Source organism: Xiphophorus maculatus, chromosome 19 (genome assembly GCF_002775205.1).
Source record: "Xiphophorus maculatus strain JP 163 A chromosome 19, X_maculatus-5.0-male, whole genome shotgun sequence".
Taxonomy (NCBI): domain Eukaryota; kingdom Metazoa; phylum Chordata; class Actinopteri; order Cyprinodontiformes; family Poeciliidae; genus Xiphophorus; species Xiphophorus maculatus.
In genome coordinates, this window is record NC_036461.1 from 9,096,076 (window position 1) to 9,120,685 (window position 24,610).

A 24,610-nucleotide genomic window follows, 5' to 3' on the forward strand; every position below is an offset into this window, starting at 1 on the left:
CCGGGAAGCCGGGGTGAGAAAATAAGGTTGACCCAGTGACCCCCTTGGGCCTGAACTCCTCTGTCACCCATCTTACAATTAAATCAGCCTGAGAGAGCAAGAAGATGTTCGGCCAACCAATACCGCAATTTTGGTGTCTCATCTCCTGTTTGTTCTTTGGAGCTTTCAGACATGTCTCTGTCGTCCAATCAGACACTCAGAGCCCAGTTGGAAACACCAACCCCTCCTAGTTCAAATGATAAACTGACTTGTTAAACATTTAAATATTACCATTAGTTGGCAATATGCTAATGGGAGTAAAGCACAACTTGGGCTGCCACTCTTTCTGAACCCCTCAATCTGCATTTGCATAAGCTGTGCAAGGCTCAATTTTGCTAATGCAGGCAAGTGTAAGCAACCTTTTACCCTTCCCATGGTGCCTAATGCAAAGAGTGTGCATACATGTTAGAGGGTGACCTCACCATAACCCTAAGAGGTTACTGTGTCTACACAGCATCCCCGATACATTGAGTAATTCATTTCCCCTCCTTGTTCACCCCTTCAGCTCACTCTAAAGAAAATATGTGCGGACACCCCGCACCGACGCTCCCTCTCCCACTGCCACCATTCACTCAGTGCAATTTCAAGTTAAAGGTTATAGAGCAGGACTGAAATACATTTATATAGGCATGGAAAGCCTCAGAGTGCATTTTGTGGCCACCGCCAAAAGGCTGCACTTTAGTCTGCACACGTTACAGCATTAGATTACATGTACTCCAAAATACAGTTATAAGGCAGACAGTGAAAAAGTCAATATCTTGCCATCATGTTTCCTTTTGGTTGACTGCTGACTCAAGGAGACAAGCGAAGGTCCGCTGTGCTCTCTAAACTATAGAGATGCCCCCGTCTTGATATGTCCAGTTTGTGTATGTGCGTGCACGGGTGTGTGTTCGGTTATTTGAGCACTCTTGATTTCTTTCCCTCTGCCTCTTGTTCGTTTTCCCTTTCCTCCCCGTCAGTCTGTGTGTTTGCATTGTGCAGAGAACGTGCGTCGACGTTTGTGTTGCAGTTGTGTGTGTTTGTTCTCTGAAGGACTTTAACAGCTGCCATAGCGTGTGGCTAATGAAGCACTTAGGATCCTGGTTTGCTGGTTTAAATGAATGTGAGGACACAGTGACTAAGAGAACAAAAGATTACAAAAACTAAATTCATATTTATTAAAGATGAATGGATGGATTTTGTAAAGCTTTAACCTACTGAAGCTAGCTTTGACTGATTTCCCCATGAAAATCTCCCAAAATGCTTAGCCTTCCTGCTGTGAATGATTATTAATTATTTATATTAGGAACAAAGGCAATGTCACACAGTCTGTGTTAGAGAGCAGTCACTGTTAAATGTTCAGAGTTGACATATAAAACTCTCTTTATTGTGTTATATTGGCGATTAGTACAGTTAGCGTTACTAACAGTAAACGTATGTCCAAAAAACATAACTTATGTTTACTCAGATTTCCAAAACACTGCAAACGTTTTTAAATCCAGCATACTCTGTAAAAGAGAGAAGTTCAAAGCTAGGCAAGGATAACAGATGAACTTTATACAATTTGTTCAGCCTTCCTCTTATCTGCTGAATACTTTCTCTAGCTTGCTTTCTAGCAGTCTGCATGAATGGCAAGCTTGTCTCAACATATAGAAAGTACAGTTTCATTTTTATAGATTTTTACATTTCTGTACTTCCTCTGATCTCAACTTTCCACAGTAACAGTTTCCACACCAAAGAGTGTTGTAAGTGTGATCTGTTAGTGATTAAGTATGGTGTAGTGTGTTCACTGGCTTGACAGACTTTTTAAGCTAAAAAGAATAAAACAAGGCAGCTTTGTTGTACTTCATACAGGCTTCCTGTTATTTCTTAAAAGCTTTGCTACCTTCTGGCCTAAGAATAAGAAGCACAGTTTTTAAAATTATTATATCTTTATTATATCTTTGTGCTTCCTTGTTACATTTCTACACAATTCTCTGAAACTGAAAGTTGAGTTTCAGTCCCGTGTGAGAAGTAACACCAAAAAGTATTGATGCTACTGTGGCCTGTTAGCGCTTAGATATGGTGTTTTTATTGACTGGAAAATTATTCATCTTTGTGTATGAAACTCATGCAGAATAAGCTTATTTTCAGTTTGGTCCCTGAAAATGAGCTTATTCTGGTCACTAGATCATTGTTATATTGTGCAATAATCCTTAAACAAATGTTAGTTATTGTAAGAATTTTTGTAAGTTGTGTTTCAGATCGATTAACTAGAAAAGTTACTTGTTTAATTGTTGATAAGCTCTTACTGTACTCTTAATTTAAATGTATTTTTGCTAATCATCTGTCTCCCTCTTTTTTTTTATTTTCCCCACATCAATCCTCCTCCTACTGCCTCCCCCTCACCTCTTATAAAGGCTGCTGAATAGAATGGCCGCTGATGAACGGCATCTACCGTCTAGCTGTGGGTCCTACATCAAGACAGAGCCATCCAGCCCCTCCTCGGTCATCGACACGGTCAGCCACCACAGTCCCAGCGGAAATTCGGACGCCAGCGGCGGCTATGTCAGTACCATGAACAGCCACTCTAACGGCCTGGACTCTCCACCCATGTTCACCCCTGGTGGACTCGGCGCCGGCTCCTGCCGCAAGCGCTACGACGATTGCTCCAGCACCATCATGGAGGACTCGTCCATAAAGTGCGAATACATGTTAAACTCCCTCCCCAAGAGGCTCTGCCTGGTCTGTGGAGATATAGCCTCGGGGTATCACTATGGGGTAGCTTCTTGTGAGGCCTGCAAAGCCTTTTTTAAAAGGACAATACAAGGTATTTCCCCTACTCTCCCCTACCGCTACTTCATCTCATGTTGCCACGTCAACAGACACAAAAACACCCTGACATACATGAAACCTCTGGTTGCAGAGTAATACTGAAACATACTCAAGGAAAGAGATTCATTTAATACCACTACTGGAGAATATATATTTTTACATATTATCAACCTAAAATATTTTAACTACTACTATTTTAATTATGATGCAATGTAAACTTGTCTGTTAGGTTTTAAGTCAGTTTGCCCTTAACTTATTTTCTCAGTTCATTTTCAGTTTGTATCCATGCACTTAACATTTCAAACCAGTTGATTTTTTTAGGGATTTTGATGAATTAGTTGAGATATGTGGTTCTGATCAGCATATAAGGACTTGAAATATGAATAGTTATGGAACAAGTTTTCACTCGCTTTTGTAGTTTTGGTCATTTCATATCCAGATTTTTAAGGCATAAATTAGAGAAATGTGGCCAGGGAATTTTTGTGTGTACAAAGGAAACATTTTTTAATTCACACTGACAACTGATTAAAATTTTTTTCTATAGTATGCCAAAGTCTACTGTGAGGAAATGTAGCGATGCATCTCCAGTAAGCAATATATTGCGACATGATGTTGCTTGGACTTGTCATGGTTTGACTACGGGTCACAATCTGTCACGTGCCATGAGAATCTAGGGGTAAAAAAGAGGATTAGAACAACAATCAATAAAAAATGGAATGACAGTAATTTCAATTAAATGAAATTTGAACATTTTATGACTATGTAAGTACCAAACTTAAAAGTTGTGACACCTGATCAAACTAAAATCCAGGATCTCAGTGGTTGCTAATATTTATCGGAGTCACATAATGACATTATTATTCACGAGACTACCAGTAGTTCATAGAAAATTACTTTAAATCATCACCTATCAAAGCAGGAATGACAAGCGATGACCCACAAAGTTAGGTACAAAATGACAGAAACAGCAAAAGAACAAAATGACGTGGAACAAAACGATCAGTAACCGTAGTTGTTATAAAACAGAAACTGGGGTATCTTTGACATAGAGAGATTATGCTGGCATCGTCTGTCATGATCAGTGGACTTATCCCACAGAGGTCAGATTTATATTTACCCAAACGCAAAAGAGAGGAGACTCAAAAAACATCTTTTATTTTTCCTGTCCTGCTTGTGTATGTATTTCTGCATAGGGAGTGATTTGGTTATCTGCAAGACACAATGTATTGCAGCTTCTCATTAGAGAGGCAATGAAAGACCCCCAACTGTGAAACTGTGTGCTCTGCTCCAGATTAATCAGGAGGAGAAAGATATTGTTGAGCCTGGAAAAAAAATCTGCACAACAGGCACAGCTGCTCAGGTCAGGACTAAGCTCTGTTGGCTTAGTAGTGAAATACATGCAATGGCAAAATCAAATAGAAAAGGTAGATGAGCCAAATCGAGATTCCTGTTATGCCTTCCGTCCATTTTCCTCTGTAAATTTTTATCAGCAAATGATTGCAGGAATTACACAGAGAGCAGGTCTGTCTGTCTTGATGCTAGGTGTTGATTTTGGACCTTGCAGCCCTATCAGCTTTAGACAGTCTATGTACCTTTTGCAGGCAAACAAAAGCATTAGGCCAAATCCTCCTGTTTACTCATGCTGCCATCAGCAATCCTGTCTGTTGACAAAAGATGAACATTTTCTCTCAAGTAGCATAACTGAGCTTTTGTCCCCTCAGTAAAAGTATACTGACAGCAACACAATTGAACAGAAACGATGCATTGGGGAAAGAAAGAGACGTCTTAAGTGGAGCAATGGTCCAAACAATTAAGAGCAAGGTACAAGGAGGAGAAAAAAAATGGAACGCTCATCTTTTTTTTCTCCCTCACTTTGCATTGTCGATTTGAAATCCCTCTTTCTCTTCTTGGAGGGCTGCCTGTAATGGAGCTAATCTGCCGTCGTTTGTCCGAGCCACAGGAGTTTTGTCAATAACAATCAGCGTTTGGAAAGTGTAATTAAGGCCGAGGCTTTTCATTAGGAGGAAGGGAGGGGGCTGTCTCCAGGGATGGGCATGCCAATTAGAAACTCAGGCACGCGTCGCCGGGTAATTTCAGCAAAAGGAGGGGGAAAAAACCCAAGACTTCTTTAGATTGGAGAGGGACCCTGCTGCTCCTTCAGAGGAAAGGAGGGGAGGCTTAATGGCATAATAATCAGACAGGGGTCCCGAGCAGAGGAGGCAGGAGGATGGAGAGACTTTTTTGGGGGGGCAGGGAGGTGAAAGCCTTCTGAAATGATAAAAGAAACACACACAGGATTGCTGGAGGAAAAACAGAGGGAGTAAAATGCACTTTGTAGAGCCCTTGAAAGAAAGAGAGTGTGCTGTTGATGAGAACTGATTAATTAAAGGAATAACGAGGCAGTCAAGGGTGGAGTGTGAGACGGCCCACTCCTAATGAGAGGAAAACAAAGGAGCTGCCTTTCGCGGGCCTTTATCACATTTCTTCGATAAGACTCGGGGCAAACATGATAAGTTAATGTTAAGCATGTACATGACAGCTTCTCCATCACCTTGTGCTCACCTTGTGATATACCTCTTAGCAAATTAAAATTTTTTAGTGGCTATCGCAGTTATATTTTGAATTATTTGCCAGACTTATGCTCTTATTCTCTCCCATCCCTCTCTTCCTGGCTACGTCTTCAGCTGTTGCCCCTTTCTTTCAACAACAGCCGGTGGCAAATCCATCTTCTGTCACCTATTCATATAGTGAAAGGCCCCTTGAACTTATACGTAGGGATAGTTGCATTACTCAAGGCCAGGCCCAAATTAATGTCAACCTTTATCTCCATCCATCCCAGAAATATCTCTGTTCTCATTGCTCCACTTATTGCCCCCCATCTCCCCGTCTCACGTGCTCCACCAATCAAAAACATAAATGCCTTATTGAAACGTGTTTTCTTCCCATTTTGAACCCAAGTGTAAAATTGCTTGAAAACCAACTGAACTCGGTGGCCTTCTTTTATGTGAAGTAATAGACCTTGACAGTAAGCCTGTAAAAGTCAGTTTAGATTTTGATGAGAAATACCTGCCATTTTACTGTAATTTACTTACAAGACCTGACTTTCCCCCTCTGTGCCCTGGCATGGGTCCTGAAAAGCCATAAAATAGATTGAGACAGATACTTATCAAGAGAGAAAAAAGGAGGGAAATCTTTTTGTTCTCCCGCCTTCACCCTGTAATGTTATTGGTAACTAAACTATAACCTCTGTGAAAACAGATAAACCTGGGCATGACCTTTTGGGTTAATGCTTCATCTCAGCGAGCTTCATTTGTGGAGGGGAAACTTTCCTTCCTGTTATCTTCACCCTTTTCCTGGAAATATCTGTGAATATCTTTCATTTAAAATAAAAGAAAAGTTGTGCGGTTGCCTACAGACAAACACCACACACCTGTGCTTCTTTCAACAACCATGTTGTTTTTAAGTGTCCACCTGATACTCCACGAAGTCCTCAGAAGCGAAAACACTTGAAAAAATATAGAAGTGATTGGGAAGATAGTCATCCCTGGTTGAACAGGATGGAGGATTAATAAAAGGCTTTTTTTTATTTTTCTGTTATTCACTTTTTTACTTTTACTTAATTAAAGCTTAATAGAAGTTACTTTTTACTTCTACTTAAGTAGACCACCACTGCCCAAGCACTGGGCAGTGGTGGTCATAGCCCTGGGAAGCTGTGATGGGTGTCCCTTGTTTTCACTTCTTAAATGTGGCAACCTTAATTCAAAAGTAAGGACTTGCGAGAAGATGCCAAACATATTTAATCTATTTTAAAATAGTGAAAAACTGTCAATTCATTAACATGTTCTGTTTGTTACCTAGAGATGGACTCAGACGAGTCAAATTGTTTACTTGAAATATTTATTAGATTTAACAGTGAAAGGGTTAAAACAAGTGAACATAATTAATGTGCTGGGGAAAGCTATATGCTTTATTTGGCTTTATCATGTCAAGTTAAAAATATAAACACCATTAATTGTTTTTTCTCCACTACAAACCCATAAATTTAACATTGGATTTATTGAATCAGTTCAGTTCCTTACACTCATGTTATGTGCATATGCACAACTAATTTAGGGCTAGGTAAGTTGAAGGTTATTTTAGGTTATGTTATGACTTCACTGAGACAGTTTGTGTAGTGATACCCAAACACTCTGTGCTCTAAAAATAAATCAAACACAGACGCAAAGAATTAGTTAATCCACTCTTCACTCTGCAGTGAGAGATCTGAATCCCCCTCTGAGCAGAACATCAGATGAGAAAGAAGCTCAACAGGACAGGTGGACACAGCAGCGTGTTTGTTTTTGTTTCTGTGGGATTAAAAAGGCCTTGCTTGGCCACTAGGTGTGAAAATAAACACCCTTACATTGTGTTTGGCCAATAAAACTGACCTAAGACACATGGATGTGTTTGTTTTAATATAAATTAAAACAAATTATTTTATTAACTTGAAATGTACTGATTAGATAGTGTATAAGGAGAATCACAAAAGACCAAAGTATGAAGTCCCTCCAGGACGGCACTGATTGTCTCCTCCCGCCTTGTGGGAAATGAAGTGGATTATTATGGTGTGTTCTGCTATGACAACAGAGAAAAACAGACTGAGGAAATGCAATCAGAGCTCATCAGCCGCCTCTCTCACACCTTTATTTACCCCAACCCCAAAGAGATGATGGGAATTAGCATAATGATTTCTAACCCAGATAAAATGAGGAATTTCTAATTATTTGTAACATCCTGGGACCCTCCTCCTGATCTGTCCAATAATGTTAACATAATTGCATAAGTTGTCAAAGGGTGTTGAAGGGCTAGCGGAGGAACGCTGGTGGAATATTACACAATTTCCTTACAGAAATGTAGAGTAAGGGTCAGAGGAGCTGATAGATGTTGGGATGCAGTCCAAATGTGTGTTTGAGAATCAAAGTACAACTCCAGTTTAAAAATTACAAAAGTAAAGTTTATAAAAATGTCAATGTCAGAAGCTTTAAAGCTTAAAAGACCACTTAGGACAAGAAAATGATTCAAATTCCTATTCTTGAAGCAACTATTACACTGAAACCCACTATTGAAAGCCCCAGAATACAATAAAATGTAGGGAGACGCACAGAGATGGAGTCACTGCCTTACATATCCTGCCCTTTCTGTTACTAATGCTAGAGCAGGGCAGGCTCTTTTATTGTGGAGCAATGAAACTCTTTCTCAAGATGCTGCAACTGAATAATGCATAAGGACTCTTGGCTGCACACTATGTAAATAGTCAACAATAGCAACAGTGGTAACAACAGGTTTGGGTCTGCAGGAGTATTATGTAAAGTGGTCAGGGGCAGTGTGTCTGGCTCTCTAGCCTGCTATTGAGGCAGAAGCAGAGCCTATGTGAGCACAAGGGGGAGGGGGGGAGTATGACCCACGCTGGGACCTGGAGGGGACATGTACAGAATTAATGAGGCCAATTTAGTGTAGAACCGGGGCAGCATCTACTGAACGGTCCTTAAGGACCATTGTAGTTTTACCCCTCTCCCTACCCATGCGCTTTAGCTCCTCCTCTCCTTGTCCTTTGGTCGTCAGTCCTGGAAGGTACTCACTAAAAAACAAAACCACCTGAGCTGCCTGGCCACTAGGTAGGAGGTGATATGATATCCCCTAATGATAATCTTGAGTAAAAATACCAGTTATAGACTATTAGACAAACATCTACAACAAAACGATAGTACCTGATCAAAATACCTTTCTTTAAAATATTAAATCAACTTTTCCTACTGCTGCCAAATGAACAAAAATGTTATAAATTTTTCTGTATTTGTTTATTAGTGTTTTGAGCTACATACTTGGTCTTCTCCACACATACAGAACTACTAAATTTAAACATATTTTTCAAATAATTAGTGGAGAATTTAAAATATTTGTGTTGCTCTGCTCCATACAGGGTAACACAACAACAAGAAGCTGGTGGTTTAATCAGGCTATTGGCTTAGGTAGCCAGACTCCTGTCAGTAATAGTTTCCTTTTCTGTAGTTGTCTGATGTTGAATCACAATCAGTTTATAGAAAGGTGAATATTTCTTTGGGTCGTAAACTTATCTAACAGACAAAACATTTTTGCTAATTTAAGAAATTTAAATAGACTCAGAATCAACCTGTACAACACTTTAATAGTGAGTATTAAATATCTACATTTTCACTGTTTTATTAGCCTAATGACTTCCCATTTCAAACCAGGGCTCAGTCTGACTAGCTATTAGCCTTAACTTTTATGGAAACTCAATGCAACATAAAATACAGTATGTCTACCTTCACAGATTCTCACTTGAAAATATCAAAAATACACAAACGTCACGTCATTCTCATACGTGTCACCTTTACAGCTGGTGCTCCTTTCTGTCACATGTTATCTATGCCACACATGTGCACTACTGCTACTGAAGTATTGCAGTAACTCCTCAATCCTAACATTACATGATCTCATGTAAGTGCAATAGCTTCCCTGATCCCCTCACCTCAGAATGCTTGATGCTTAAAACTTAAAACCAAAAGTGAAACTAATGGCATGACCTACTTTCTGATTAATTGGGCTAATCCTTATCTGACCATTTGAGGGCATTGCTAAAACATTGAAACATTATATCCTTCAATATGGAAATTGCAACAAAATAGTAAGTTACCCTGTACTGATGGAGTTTAATACTCTGAATTCTACACCCTTCAAATTCACACACATTATTCAAACCAGAAACACATGAACAGCGAAACACATTCTTCGTGGACATTGTAGGACTTAATGCACCATCAAATATGATACATGTCCACATGTTTAGACTTGCTCAATGCATTTTCCAGTAGGCCAGCACACATGGTAAGATCAGAAACTTTACTTTCCACATCTTTAGTTGTAGCTTTTTTTGGTAAATTTATTACAGTGTATTACAAAATGTGGGGGAGGAGAAGCACTGAGCTGCGGTTCATACAGCTGAAGAAAACTCTCGTTGCTCTGGCAATTTTTCAGGCATCTCAATAAGAGGAGTTTTAAGCATACAATTATGATTAATTTTTTTTAAAATAGCTTATTTGAACTTTTTAAAGTTTTTGCAAACATTTGATACCAGTAACTATTTAGATATGACATCAATAGTTTCATTATTGGCAACCACTATAGATTAATTGTATTATTTTAAAAATATATTTTACATCACGTAAAATATATGTGATGTAATATTTTACCACATTTGATAATGTAGCCACATTTGATAATGTTTTAATACTAACTTGCTCCTTTTTATGCTTTCCAGGTAACATAGAATACAGCTGTCCTGCCACAAACGAATGTGAGATCACAAAACGGCGACGCAAATCATGTCAGGCTTGTCGCTTCATGAAATGCCTCAAAGTGGGGATGCTCAAAGAAGGTAAGAAGAGTAAGAACATTTTTTATTAATTTTACACACATCTATTCAAAACATCTCTTAACATCGCACCCCTCACATTCAGGATAATTGCTTTGTTACGTCCCTGATTGCTGCAGCAATCAGCCCACTGAGTTTCTCTTGTTCTCCACAACACAGCCCTTTGTCCTGCCTCTACCTACACAGCAGTAAATAATGTGCAGTTGAGCTGGGGACAGAAATATGCTGAATAGGTTGCTCCTACCGTCTGAGTAACAGAAATGTAACAGTATTCCACTTGGAAAGGCTCACGCCGGGTCCCTCAGCACACGCTTGCCACAGTCTCAGCTCTCCCCTGCATATTGATCCACTAAATGTTTTCCGAACATCTCAGCTCTCTTCCTGTGGATTTTTTTTTAAGTCATGCCACCGGGGAATTCAGTGACAATTAAACATGCTCCAGATGGATTTGTCTGGCCACGGTTTCTCTCCCACTAAATATCACCACTAGCCGAACCCTCCTGAGACCTTCAGCCTTGGCTGCTATTTTAGGGGAGGAACCTCTCTGCTTTCATCGCATTACACACCCTCACCTGCCTGACTTCTTTATTCATTCTCACTGCTTTGTTGGAAGGGAAAATAATACTTCTGAATGAGGTAAAAATACATTCATGTCGATCGTGATTAAAAGTATTAGCATTTGAATTCATTTTACATTTTTAAATTATTTGTTTGATGCATTCATTTTTCATGGCAGAAAGATGACAATGGAAACAACTTCAATTAATTTTCAAATATTTACATCCTTACTAATATTTGGTAAAAAAAAAAAAAAAAATCCCTTGGAAAACTGCAGTGAAACCAAGTTTCTGGCTTAAGTCTGACTGGAAATTTATGACTAAATCTTAGAGTTTAACTTTTAAATGTAGTCCATATTTCTCCGTGGATATAAGTGGATACAAGTAACAGTATAAATTAGTTAGATCTTTCCCAAAGCAAAGTAAAATTTTAGCCTGACTTATTTTTTTCCAAAACTAGTTTGGATGCCATCTTTTTGCAACACCACATTGTATCCTAATTTTTCATAAGATTACAGTTGTTACCATTAGAATAAAATAAACTTATTAACACAGTCTGTCTAGAAAAGTCTAGAAACCCCTCAAGACTGAAGCATTTGGCAATAAAATGTAAACTACTGGAATGACAGTCCAGTCAGTTTTACAACAACAGGAAGTAACAGGGTGTTGACCAAAAAAAACTGAGCCTTACTCTAAAAACACTTTCAGGCTAGACTGAAATTTGAAGGTGAAAGATTGAGCTGTTTGGGTTGCCAAGAGTGGAAGTGACAGTAGCATGATGTGGGTTTGTTTTGCTCTTATTGGTACTGATACTTTGCACAACGTCTATGGAATAATAAGAGTCAATGCTGTCGACCATCCCCTGTTCTATATGCTACACTTTTTATCAATGTATACAGCTTTGTGTTTAAACTGGAACCAAAGTAGAATATTAATTGAATTGTATGCATTAATTAAATTTTATTCTGTTTACATGGTTCTATTGAATTGACTATATATTTTGTATAGAAATTACATCTGTTTGTCTTTAGATGGCATCTGCTGTGAATTTGTGCTTTATGAATAAACTCCGTTGAAATGGAACAAACATCACCTGAAAATCAACAGCTAGGCAGCTTTAAACTAGGACACAGTTGGATGTTTCAGCAGGTTTTATGATTTGTGGTTGTAATGAAGTTAAATGCAGAGAAATCTGTCATCAAAAATTGAGCGCTTTGGTATAAAACATAATTAAAACTTACAAAAAGAATGCAGGTGGAGCACAGCGAGCAGAGGCTGGTTTGGAGAAGGACAATTGAACCAGATGAACTAATCGGAAGAAATGTAGTAAAGCTGTGGCTGGGAGAAAGCTGAGACAGAGAGAGACGAATTAATACAGAGTGAGCCGAACACTCAAAGCATCGTCAAACCAAAATGTTAAAGGCCTAACAATAGTCTAAGGAAATAAATTAAAGTGTAAAAGGAACAGAGCACAAGAATAAATGAAGAAAATTAACAGAAAGGAATGAACTTATATTTCAAAACCATTAGAACAATAATGAGCACAGAGAACTAAACAGAATATGGCAGGACCTGAAGTACAAAATAAACCTTAGTGATGCCAAACTTAGAACAAGAGATAAAGCAGGTTAATATTATTGTCTTTGGCAGGTCAGAAAATTTGTGGACTAACCTTAAAAGCCTGTTCTTCATGCACCTCAGAGATTAAGAATAAAAGAATTGAAGCATCCAGCTAACAATATGCCAGAAGCTTGTTGATGGTTACAAAGACTGCATGGTTTCTTTCAGCCAAATGTTAGTGGGCGTATATTTATACGTTTAAAAATGTGTGAAAAGTCTTTTCAGATTCAAACTTGTTTTTAAAATTATTTGAATGTGTTTTATCATCAGTCCACTCTGCAAAAAATGTTCAAATGCATAATTAAATCCCAAACGTAATATGACATTCATAGTGATGGTTAACTTCTAATTGTAACTGTAAATGTTCATTAGCATGTCATCTGACAGTTTCTCTACATTATTATGAATTATAATAAAGCAGAAATACATCTTTTGCTTTATTTATATTACTCTAAAATTGTATTAATGTATATGTAATGTATATTCATTTTTCCTTCATTTTCATTTTATTAATTAATATTTATTATTCAAATAAGGGCAATGCACATGGAGATTAGATGTAGCAACTTTCTTTGGATTCGTTGTAATGATGCAAAATACCGATATCTTTTTGGACTTTTAAGCAAGAAATCACATTTAAAAAAATATTGCACTTTCAGTCTATAGTTCTTATTTTATCAAAGGCAGGAATTATGTACTAATAAACACCGTATTTATTCACATGTCTAAATAAATGTGATTTTACCAAGCCAAAGTTGCAAAAATATTGACCTCAGCCTATTTTTCCCAGTGAAAATTGCATGATATGGTAGAAAACAATTTGACAAATATTTTACCTCCCTGCACATACAATTACAATTGATAATTATTTGTGATATTTGCTAAATGATATTAAGTTATGAATTTATTTATTTATTTATTTTTACAATTGCTTGTTGTCTTGTATCACCCAACACCCAGATTAAAACTTATACTTTTAAATTATCTGCTAAACTCTTAAGTCAGAAGTCCCCTATTTCCTTCCTCCCATTATTCTGCCGTTGGACAGCAGGATTTATAGATGCATATATATTCAGTCAGCGGCCGGATCCAGAGTTGTGGCCCGTATGGATCTGCTGCACAGTAACAGAATCTCCTGGACTGCATGCGGCCAGATAAAGCCTCAGTGCCAGAAAGACAGAGTAATCGCATTACTATCTGATGAAAAATTTATGCCAATATATCATTCTGGAGAATAAGAGACTACAAAAATATGTGGCTGTGGCTATAAATGAATGACCAGTGTCAGGTCAAAGTAAAAAGAGTGTAAAACTCAAATATTCACGCTCTGACTAAGCCCTGGGTTTTAATGCAGTCTTCTGTGAATTCAGCATATTACCAGAATGAGAACAACTCTCCTCTTTTACATAGTCTTCCTCATCACAAAGCCACAGCTATTGTCAGGGTGTGATTGAAGATTAACGGTGCAGTTATCTCATAATTTATTGATTTTCAGCCAGTATTATTGAAAACATTTCCAATGACTTATGGATAGAGGTGCAGGAGATCTTTTTCTTAAGTTCCATTTTAGGGCTTTAATAGAAACTGAAGGGAAAGAAAAACACACAGCCTGTGTCCACTGTAAGCTCTCTGAAGCCATGGGCTCAACAACGCAGCCGGACTCATCATGTGGAGATGACCACTGTTCATGTGACTGAGGATGCCACTTACTTTAATTACTGAAGAAAGGTCACATTGTGTCACCATGGAAAATATCACCTAAATAAATCTTAACAAACTATTCATTCATAGCAAAGAAGTTTTCAGACAGTAACATAAAGGATATTTCTCATGTTACATTTACAGTAGCTAAAGCTATTTTAAATGTTTATCATCTGAAAGTGTAGCACGATAAATATGGGGAAAGTAGTCTGCTAAAGATCAAGAGCAAGATTACAGGAATTACAAGAGCCCTGCCTGGACCCCATGTTTAGTCGCCGCACTTTCCTTTGACTGTATAAAGGAGGAAGTGATCGATACAAGAATCAAATGTCAGGGGCAACAGGTTTTTTTGCTCTGATCAATGGAAACGGATCAGAGCTTAGAGCAAGAGAGAAGACAAGATAGTATTGAGAGATTACATTGACATCATTTGGTGGCAGTTGCTCTCTTCTTTTCCTTTCGCTGTCTCACTTACACACGGAGGATCTGCGACATGCAGACCAAACTCTGTCCTTATGTAACAATTGCTGAAGCACTTCAGTCCTATAACTGCTTGCCTGCTTTATTGTCTCCAAGTGGACGTGTTGTACGGCTTGGAAAATGCCATGCTTTGGAAAGTCTTAATACTCTTGACCTTTTTCACATTTTGACATGTTACTATCTCAAACTTTAATGGATTCTTTGGGGTTTTCTAAGGGTAGACCCTAAGTGGAAGATAAGTGAAAGAAAAAGTCTTTCACTTTTCTCCCATCTGAGCTGAGACCTCTGTAGCTCCTCCAGAATTTCCAAGAGCCCCCTCTTTACATCCTAAAGAGGAATGCTGCTAGTACAATTCCCTTCATCAAAAGCTACAGCAGAGTGCAAAAGATGTCTCTATGTGCCATTATAGGACAATGAATTGATCAGGGCTCTGCTAGTGTTGTTGCATTAGATTTTTGTTAGGATATTTGGATGCACTAATGTTTTCTAACAAACTTAGATTCATGCTGAGATTAAACAACAAAGCTGGACTCTAATTACTGACTTATTCTGTGTAAATATGGGAATGCAATGGAATGATTTGGATTATCCTTTGAACAATGATGGTGATCTTGAAAGACAGGACATTTCTTGTTGCTTAGTTGCAAACAAAGTCACACTAATTATATTGGAAAGTTATATAATATTCAAAGGTGAATGAGGGTAAGACAAGAGAAAAAAAGTTTTACCTCTTATTTGAGAACTGAATTTCAATTTAAATGACAGTTACTCTGAAATTACCCACGTTAGCTGAGGTAGGTATTGTGGCTAACCTGCAAATGGACTATCTGGCGACGATGTCAGTATGGCAGCCTCTGGGGGTCATCAGATGAGGAGGGGGCAATGTGTGACAATTTTCCGCTACCCTCATTCATCACCACTCCTGATTAAAAATGCTGGGACACACTTGCAAGCATTCAAAGCTGGCAACAGGGTCCCTTTGAAATAGTGCTGACGGCAGTTTAGCGTGGCAGCTTCCTTGAAAGGCAAGGTTCACCATGCCTTGCCATGTGGCCTTCTGATTTTCCCAGCTAAAATAGGGTCTGTCTAAGCCCCCCTTGGCATTGCCAACCATCCCAGACATCCTGACACTTTCCCCAATGGAGAGATGCTCCGAACAGGTGAGGGACTCAAAATAAGGGCCTGCTTGCCACACAAAGTGAGTGAAGACAGGCCCTTTTGTAGGAGTGTGCTTGAAGGGGGATTATTATTGTTTTTGGAGGGAAAGAAGAGCCCTAGGTCAGCTGGCCCCGGCCCCCACCTCGAGGCTTGCGTTAATCCGTGTGCGAATGCCAGCCGCCTTGGCCAAAAGCCCCCTCCACAAGCAGCTTTCTTTGAAGAGATGATACCCGAGCTCACCCGCTGCGACTCTCGCTGCACTGTACAGTGAACCATAAAACAGTAAGAAGACTTTTGCACATTTATACCTCAATTGTTGCTTACCCATGGAGGAAGCACAACAGACCAAACAGTCAGACTCCTCAAAATCCCTCAAAAATCCACCCTATAGTCTCCAAGGGAATGAATATAAATGTAACAAAACACCTCTGATCACTTGTTCTTCCTCTCTGCTAATATCTGGACAGTAAAATGAGACAGGTTAGAGCCGAGCTTTAATTCCTGTCACCATTTGTTAATTATGGCCTGGACTGTTGTAATTAAAAGAGGCACCCATCCACCCTCCATCGCCGGCTGACACAGCCGCACAGCTCAACTGGCAGAGAGAAACACTGAGATCCGAAGCGCAGTCACCTGGCAGGAGCCCATCTCTGCAGGAGAGCTGAAAGAAACTGTAGAAAGTGGTGAAATCACGTTGGACAATGACAGGAGTTTCCGTGGCTCAAATAAAAACTACCTGAGCTACAAATGGACTCTAATAAAAAAGGCCACTGCATACTTGTTTATATTTTGGGAAAAAAGAAAATTTTCATGTCTACTTGGTGTGTGGGCGTGTGTGGGTGTGTGTGTGTGTGTGTGGAGGCGGCTTCCCCTATTCTTACTGGGAAGGATGGATGTCTGTTGGGAAATTGGGGTAATTAGGTTAGTAGGTTGTCACTGTCAGGAAATTGAAAGACAGTCCTAATCAGATTTGTGTTTCTAGGGAATCAAATAATTGATATAAGAAAATGAAATATACACTTACACTGCATTGAAAAAGTATTCATACCCCTTGTAACACATAGTTGTTAATTTGAATCAAAGTGATGCATGATATTTAAAAGAAAAAAGCTGAAAGGTTTAGGGTGACCGAAAAGGAAGGAGCACAGCAGACGGGTCAGGGAGAAAGTTATGGAGAAGACATTAGATCCGAAAAATTATGCAAAGCTTTGCGCATCTCACTGAGCACATTTCAGTCCATTAACGTAACTACAGACCGACCAAGACTGACAGGAGGGTGATGTGATCCACAGATGTAGTGTTTACAGCAAGGTGAAAAGAAGGGAGACAATGTTGAGGAAAAAAACAAACAAAAAAGAACATTACAAATCTCATTTTTCATAAGCCATGTAGAGAGCACAGTAAACATGTAGAAGAAGATGCTCTGGTGAAATGAGACCTGCACTGCATGCAGGATTCCAAAATACTAGCCTGCAACTCAACGAGAGGACAAAAACCAACATTACACGTCACCCTGAAAACAGTATCCAACCAGTAACTGGAGGTGGTGGCAACATCATGCTGTGCTGTGGGGATATTTTTCTACAGTCAGGATAGAAAATCTGGTCTGAACCGATGAGAGGATGGCTGTCTTGAATACAAGAAGAAAAACTTATAGAGGCCTTTAGAGATGGAAGCAGAAGTTCACTTTTCAGTTGAAAGATTATATTCAATAAAATATGTTGAAGTTTGTGGTTTTAATGTTACAAACTGTGGAGAATTTCCAGAGGTGCAAATACTCTATCAAAACGTATTACATTGTAATACATTCTAATGCCACCGACCTGCATTTATTAGCAGAGGGTCATGTCACAGAAGAGGTACAAATCTAGATATTTTGCATAAACCAGCTGTTGAGTTCCTTTTTGCTAAATGAAGGCCATCACTTCCGTCCTGCTCATCTGATTTTTCTCCTTCCCTCCCGTTCACTGAGCGACCTCCAGTCGTTTGTGCATGGGGCACATCCAAACTCATCCTCTCCAAGAGCACTTGCTGATGGGTAAATTCTATTAGGCTCATTTGCAGTGGCCACACAGTGTCCGGATTTGACACCGTCCTCCCTGTTATAAAGTGATGAAATCATCAAGGAAGTGCTCTGGCTGCGGGCGTTCTTCACTCAGAGGACGCAGAAGCTGACAAATTAACTCCTCCTCCACCGCGAGCATTTCATTGAGCCTTTTCCCATCCATCCTCTAATATTAAATTTGTTTGAGGGGGGTTACATTATGTATACAGATTGAAAGGATTCTCCCTCTTGACAGGATTAAAATTTAGGTTTCACAGTAGAGATGACACACAAGTATGAAGATGCAGGATATAAATGCTTGCATGCAATTGCATTAAATAACCAAATTCCTGCTCAGGGATATCAAAAGAAAAGGAACGGTGTCTATGAAATATGTTAACAATGTTGAAAATTAATAGAATAGAAAAGACATCCGAATAGAAAAGACATCCGAATAGAAACATTCTTATCAAATAATGAGATAATAAATAACTTATGTTATGATGAGGCTGGCTTGACATTTACAGTATCAGTGTGCAACCTGGCCCCCTAGGTGTGGCTGGGGGTGATAAGGCCCCAGTGCTGCTCCAGTGAAAGAGGGGTGAAATAGGGGTCTTTTATGGGAAAGCAATACCCAGTTATCTATCTGTGGTATGACAGCGGGAGCTTTGTACACTATGTGTGTGGCTGCGTCTTTGCTCGGAGCTCGGGCTTGCAGTTTTTGTTTTGTGGATGTGGAGGAGAGCACACCTGAGCTCACAGATGCGAGCAAAGAGGCAGGTAGCTGGCAGCTAATTAGTATGCAGCCTGCCTCACCCCAAAAGCTAAATAATTAGAGGGCCAGTCTGTGAGATCATTGACCCTGCATTAAATATTCATATGTTTAGACCTGCTCTGGGCTCAGCTGTGTCACAGTAGACCAGCCAGGCATGGGCCACATATGGGAAGGCAGCAAGGCCTCTGACACATCCGTACAGACACACACTCACGCGTACTCATTCAGGAATTCATTTCAACACACATATGCCACCATGCAATCCTTTTTGATTACTTATGCTCAACCAAGATACAAACTATGTTTCATACAGATGATCTAAGGAGTGTAATATTTGATTTAAAATAGCAACCAGAACGTTTTACTGAATTTTTTTTCATTTTGTTGACCTACTTAATGTCTGTGTGTGCAGGGTGTAGGAAACAGATTCATACCCCTTGAACTTTTCCATCTTTACATCCACAACCTTCAATGTATTTTGTTGTGAAAAACTGACAAAGTAGCTAAAGTTCTGAAATGGAAAATATTTGTATATCACACATATCCCAGGCAGTATTGTACAAGATGGTTGAAGCAAAAAAAAAAAAAAGTGCAAGGAACCTTGAAAAAAACCTGTCAGAGGCTGGTAAAAGACTTGAGATGGAGTTTCACCTTTCAGCTGGACAGTAACCTTTGACACATGGCTGCTGTCTGGGTGAAAATATCCATATGTTAAAAGGGACCAGTCAAAGTCAACTGCCATGTTAAGTGTCCTTCACAGATGCTCCAAATCCAGTCCAACTGTGTGGCTTTGTGATGAAAAATGGGTCATCCTGGTCTGCAAAGCTGGAGATATACTCTAACAGACTTGCATGACTCACAAGGGACGAATACAAATGAACACCACACTTATTTAAAACCATAAATAGGTTTCTTTCAATTCTACAATTATCCTCAAGAAAAAAAAAAATTCTACAAAATATATTACCCTCTGTCTAAGCAATGTGAAAATAAGGTTGAACAGTGAAAGTTGGGTAAACAGCTACATAGACACATCTACTGATGCTTAACTTTCTTGAAAGATGGTTAGGGATGAACAGATTGATCAAACTTTACTATTTTAAAAAATACCAATTTTCAAAATACTTTTCAAGTTAAATTTATTAAAGGACTGACCAACCTCAGAGTCAAAACATGTAGAGTTTGTAGAGTTGTGTTTGTTTATCATAGAAAATCCCAATAAAATACACTGAAGTCTGTAATTGTAACATGACACAATGTGAAACAGTTCAAGGAGTAGGACTACATTTGCAAGACAATATATTTGACATTCTTTAAATTTTGTCTGCTAAGCAAAATACACACTTTTCATCTGGTGTCTGTCTGTTTTCTCTTTCCCAGGGGTTCGTTTGGACCGTGTGCGAGGGGGCAGACAGAAGTACAAGCGGAGGCTGGACACAGAAAACAACCCATACCTGGGCTTGACACTCCCCCCTCCTACTAAAAAGCCTCGTGAGTACTATTCCATCACTAACCCATCGACTCGCTCCTCCGTCGCCCCTCAGCCAGCCAGTCAGCTTTCAGGTAAAGCCAGGCCAGATGCTCTTGTGTCACTCCCATGTTTGGACAGTTGAGAGATCATTGGTCAGAAATGTAGGCCATGTATTGTACCAGCCAAAGCTGAATTATGTTAAGTCTCTGAGCAGGTGACCTCTATTATACAACTGAATGCTGGAGGACGCATTTTCAGTCGCAGTTTCTCTTTTATTTCCCACAAACATTCAATTAAAGAAGCACCACCGTTTCTCTGAGTTTATCATATTGTCACAATGATCAATACTGAACATCTTTGTGGTCCTTTGAGCTTTTCCAACCTCTGACCTCTTCTTTTTGTCAACATCCTACTGCCCCCTCTTCTATTTTCAGTCACAAAGATAGTGTCTCACCTGTTGGTGGCCGAGCCAGAAAAGATCTACGCCATGCCTGACCCGACCATGCCAGAGAGTGACATCAAGGCTCTCACCACGCTGTGTGACCTGGCTGACCGCGAGCTCGTGGTCATCATTGGCTGGGCCAAACACATCCCAGGTAGAAAAGCATTCCCTTTTGCTGTGTTGTATTCTTTCTAATTTCTTTCTCTCTCTCATGTTTTACCCTGAATTTAACTCTTTTATTTTTATTCTCTTTTGTTCTGGAAAGATTGATTCTTATCTGACAGACTGTTGTAATTTGGCAACTATAATCACAAAGCATGTGGGATTCCTCAAAGCTTCTGTCTTGAGTCACTCCTATTTATACAGAAGCTATTGCCTTTGTTTCCAAAATTGCAGTATTAGAGATCATCCCCCAATTGCACAGAATGACAGTGAAAACCATAGAAGATGATTTGTTAAAATTTGTTTTTCAGTGTTTTCCTTTTCTCTTTTTAAGGAATGCTTTTTTGCTGCTATTATTTTTTTAACATATATTTTGTTATTAATCTAATATACCTCAGCTTCATGGTTTTATTTTCCTATAAAGAAATTTAATACACTATCTGACGAGTGGTGCTATACCAATAAACTTGCTTTGCATAAAAAAGTAAGCATGTCATAAAATAATGAGAGCAGCCCACTTAGCCTTCTGGTGTCTATTGGACTAAAAAGGTCAACACTTAGCAAAGTTTTGCAAGAAACACATCTTGAATTAATGCATCTAAAATCCCTTCACTGAATGAAGAAGGAGAAACGGGGAGATTTAAAGCAAAGTTTGGGACCTGCCCAAACAAATAAGACATCATATCACACTTGAATGCACCGAAGAGCAGCACACACACATCTCCTGAATTATTGATAGGCATAATCATGTTTCTTCCGTGCCCCATAGACATCGTGATAGACGAGGTGTTAGGTTATAAGAGGCTGTTGAATTAAGGATACACCATTGAGAATACACCGCCTCACGTCAGCAGAGATTTTGCTTCCTTCAAGAGTTTTTCCTCTGATTTTGACAGAGAACATGTTGTTTAGTCGCTCTTTTTTTGCAACCCAGGCAGATTCTGCTTGATCTTGCGCTTGACCCCCATAACTCTACAGCATTACGATGCTGTAAGCGCGAAAGAGTAGCAGACTAAATGACAGTGTCCCTCAGCGGCAACTCCATAACCTTCTTCTCTCATCAGCATAACGTGAACAGGGACACAGCTGTCAGTGTGCGGGAAAGCTCAAGCAGCTGCGTGCTTTTATTTTATGTCTGTCAGTTATTGAGATCATTTAAATTCAAGTTAAGTAAATTGAGAGAATTTATTTCAATCAAACCAGCTGGAAATAAAGCTGACCCTTTTTTTATATAGTGCTGAAAAGGTATTAGAGTACTTCTCAGAAGGAAGGGTATTAATCAGGTACAGATCTGATAGTAAGGAGATTAGAGGTGGATATGCTCCCAGGCCCTGGCCTCAGCTCCGGTCCCTTACACGTCTAAACTGTTTGGATCACTCCACACATGGCCATGCATGGTCAGCAGCCTGAGAGTTTAACCAAGGAGCTTACTCAGGACTGGATCACAGCTGACCCGATAACACACTCCCATCGATGTGACCCAAAAATTACGCCAGCACCGCAGACATTCTGAAAAATCCCATGACACTGGATTGTGGTGGGCTGGAAGCAGAACACACTGCCTTTGTTAAGGAGTAAAGAGAGTGAGGAAACCTTAAATAAACTTATGCGTTTGGATTTGTTTTACAATTTATTATTTTTGCTCTAAATATTTCACATTTACCTGCTTACACTTATGTTACATGCTGTAGTGCACTTAATAGACAGAGATTCATAGTGTTTCTGTGATTTGACTAATAATAATAATTTCAACCCATCGCTTCGAGCCCATGGCTCTGTTCCTAAATTAGCACAGGTATCTGCCACTTAAAGGCTACACTGAATAATCTGCACTACCTGTGAGATGATAGCCTATAAGCAGATTATTTTGATCTCTTTCCTTGTAAACACATACAGCCTCTCACTAATACCTTTGTTTCGTAATGTTTCATTGTTGAATCAAATAGTTTTTTTTATATTAGATAACCATTTAGGCGAGAAAAAAAAACTGCCTCTACTAAGTGCTTGGTTTGCATCTGTCCCTGAGGTGACGTTTGTATTGGGACAGTGGGTGTCCTCTGGCCATGAAATGGCTGCATAATTGAGTTGTACATGGCTGAACCTGATCAGAGACGGTTCACTGGTTGAGCGAGACTGCATGTGCTAACACTCCATGCACCGGCGGTACCCCGGGGCAGCCTACCACACTCATCTCCTGCTATATTTCTCCTCCTCCACTACAGGACCAGACAGGAAAAAAGTGCTGATTGTATTCTGATAGATTTTTGTGGCCTTCGGCGATGGAATTAAAAAGATTAACAGTTCATAATGAAGTAGAACACACTTATTAGGCCACTTACAGATGGGCCAATAACTAAAGTTCAAATTCAACAGTTTAAATGTCAGAAAAATTGGCACTTAGCATCTCCCAGTTGATTTTTAATTTCATCTATTAACAGAGAACATTGCAAAATGTGTTTGAAAAGCGGCATAAAGTGGAGAAGAATGGCCCAATTGCACATTAATGGGAGGGCAAGTGGAGGATAACAATCTGCATTAGTCATATAGATATAGTCCAATGTCTGCTTTCCTTCTGAGCTATAAAAATGATTATGCATTAAGAGCCTTACAAAAGTATTCATACCCCTTTAATTTGTCACTTTACAGACAACTTTAATGTAATGTTTTGTAAGATAGACAACAACAAAATAGCTCAAATTTTGAACAAAACTGCATTCAGCAAAGTGTGGCATACATTCATATTCAGTCCACCTGAGTTAGGTTTGAATCTCGTTTTGTTTCAGTTCTGACTGGAAGTGTTTTGGTGTATGTCTCCATGAGCTTTGCATGTTAAAATATTATTTTCCTGCAAAATAGTTCAAACTCTGTTGAATTACTTTAGGAAAATGCCAAGTCTTTTCACAGATTTTAAATTAAATTTAGATCTGGACTTTGACTAGTGCATACTAACAACATTCATATGATTTGATCAAATCTTTTACATTGTTGGTGTGCCTACAGAGGGACATTTCCTGCAGGAACGTGAACCCCGTTCTTTTACAGCTTGTCCCACCTGAGCTTTGGATCTCTGCGGCTCCTCTAAGATTTATCGTTGGCCTCTTAAATGCTTCCACTGATTAATGTTGTTATTGACTGACCTGTCAATTTAAATGAATGAACATGTCCTGTTAGATTTGCAGTTGTGGGATACTCTTTCAAATGTCAGACTGACACGAACATGATCTTAGAGATTTGCAAATCTTGTGATATTGTTTTATAAACTTACCCACAACTTTCTCCCTCACCTGTCTGTCAGGAAAGGAAGCTGGATGGATACAGCACTCACTTTTCAGATAAATAAATGAAAAATTATGCAAATTTCCTTCCAACTTATAACTATTGCTACTTTTTGTTTGTCCATTAATAAAATCAAATTAAAATACGTTAAAGTTCAGGTTGTGAATTCAAGAATATGAATACTTTTTGTTAGGTGAAGAATTGATGGATTTAATTAAATTTAAAGTACATTACATCTGTTTGCTATTGCAGACAGCAGCCCTGCCCTCATTCTGGTTCTCCCTTAATCACAGCAAAACCGTCGGACACTTCAGTCACTTCTTTAAATAGTAGCATGAGGCACAGTCTGCAGTCCCCTGAATAGGGTCTGGGGTCGTTAGCAGGAGCAGTGTTACAGGGATGCTGACAGATGGGTTGTTGCTCCTAAGGTGCTAACAACCTTTGACACACATTGCAGTGCACTGTGCAGCCCCTTTGGCCCGTTTCCATCACGTAAAGCTCAATTCCACCCTGTCCAGGTGTTTTACGGAGGAACTAAGTACACTCAGAGCCTCAGTGCACTAAAACTATCTTGACACTGAGAGTGTGACTATCCTGGATGCAGTCTCCCCTATTGTAGTAAAACTGGCATGCATGCCTTTTATGCAAGGTAGTGCTAGA

General features: G+C 39.3%; 1 protein-coding gene across 8 annotated transcripts in view; it reads left to right on the top strand.

Annotated features, from left to right (window-relative positions):
- esrrb (estrogen related receptor beta) overlaps positions 1-24,610 on the top strand; it is a 56,558-nt gene that overhangs the window by 20,257 nt on the left and 11,691 nt on the right. For 6 of the 8 annotated variants that reach the window (XM_023353251.1, XM_023353248.1, XM_023353252.1 and 3 more), the window contains 4 exons: positions 2,418-2,827; positions 10,151-10,276; positions 19,980-20,090; positions 20,505-20,666. In XM_023353251.1, coding sequence (XP_023209019.1) covers positions 2,418-2,827; positions 10,151-10,276; positions 19,980-20,090; positions 20,505-20,666 — 809 coding nt within the window. The remainder of the gene's footprint in view (positions 1-2,417; positions 2,828-10,150; positions 10,277-19,979; positions 20,091-20,504; positions 20,667-24,610) is intronic. The other 2 variants (XM_023353253.1, XM_014476206.2) reach the window with 1 other exon arrangement.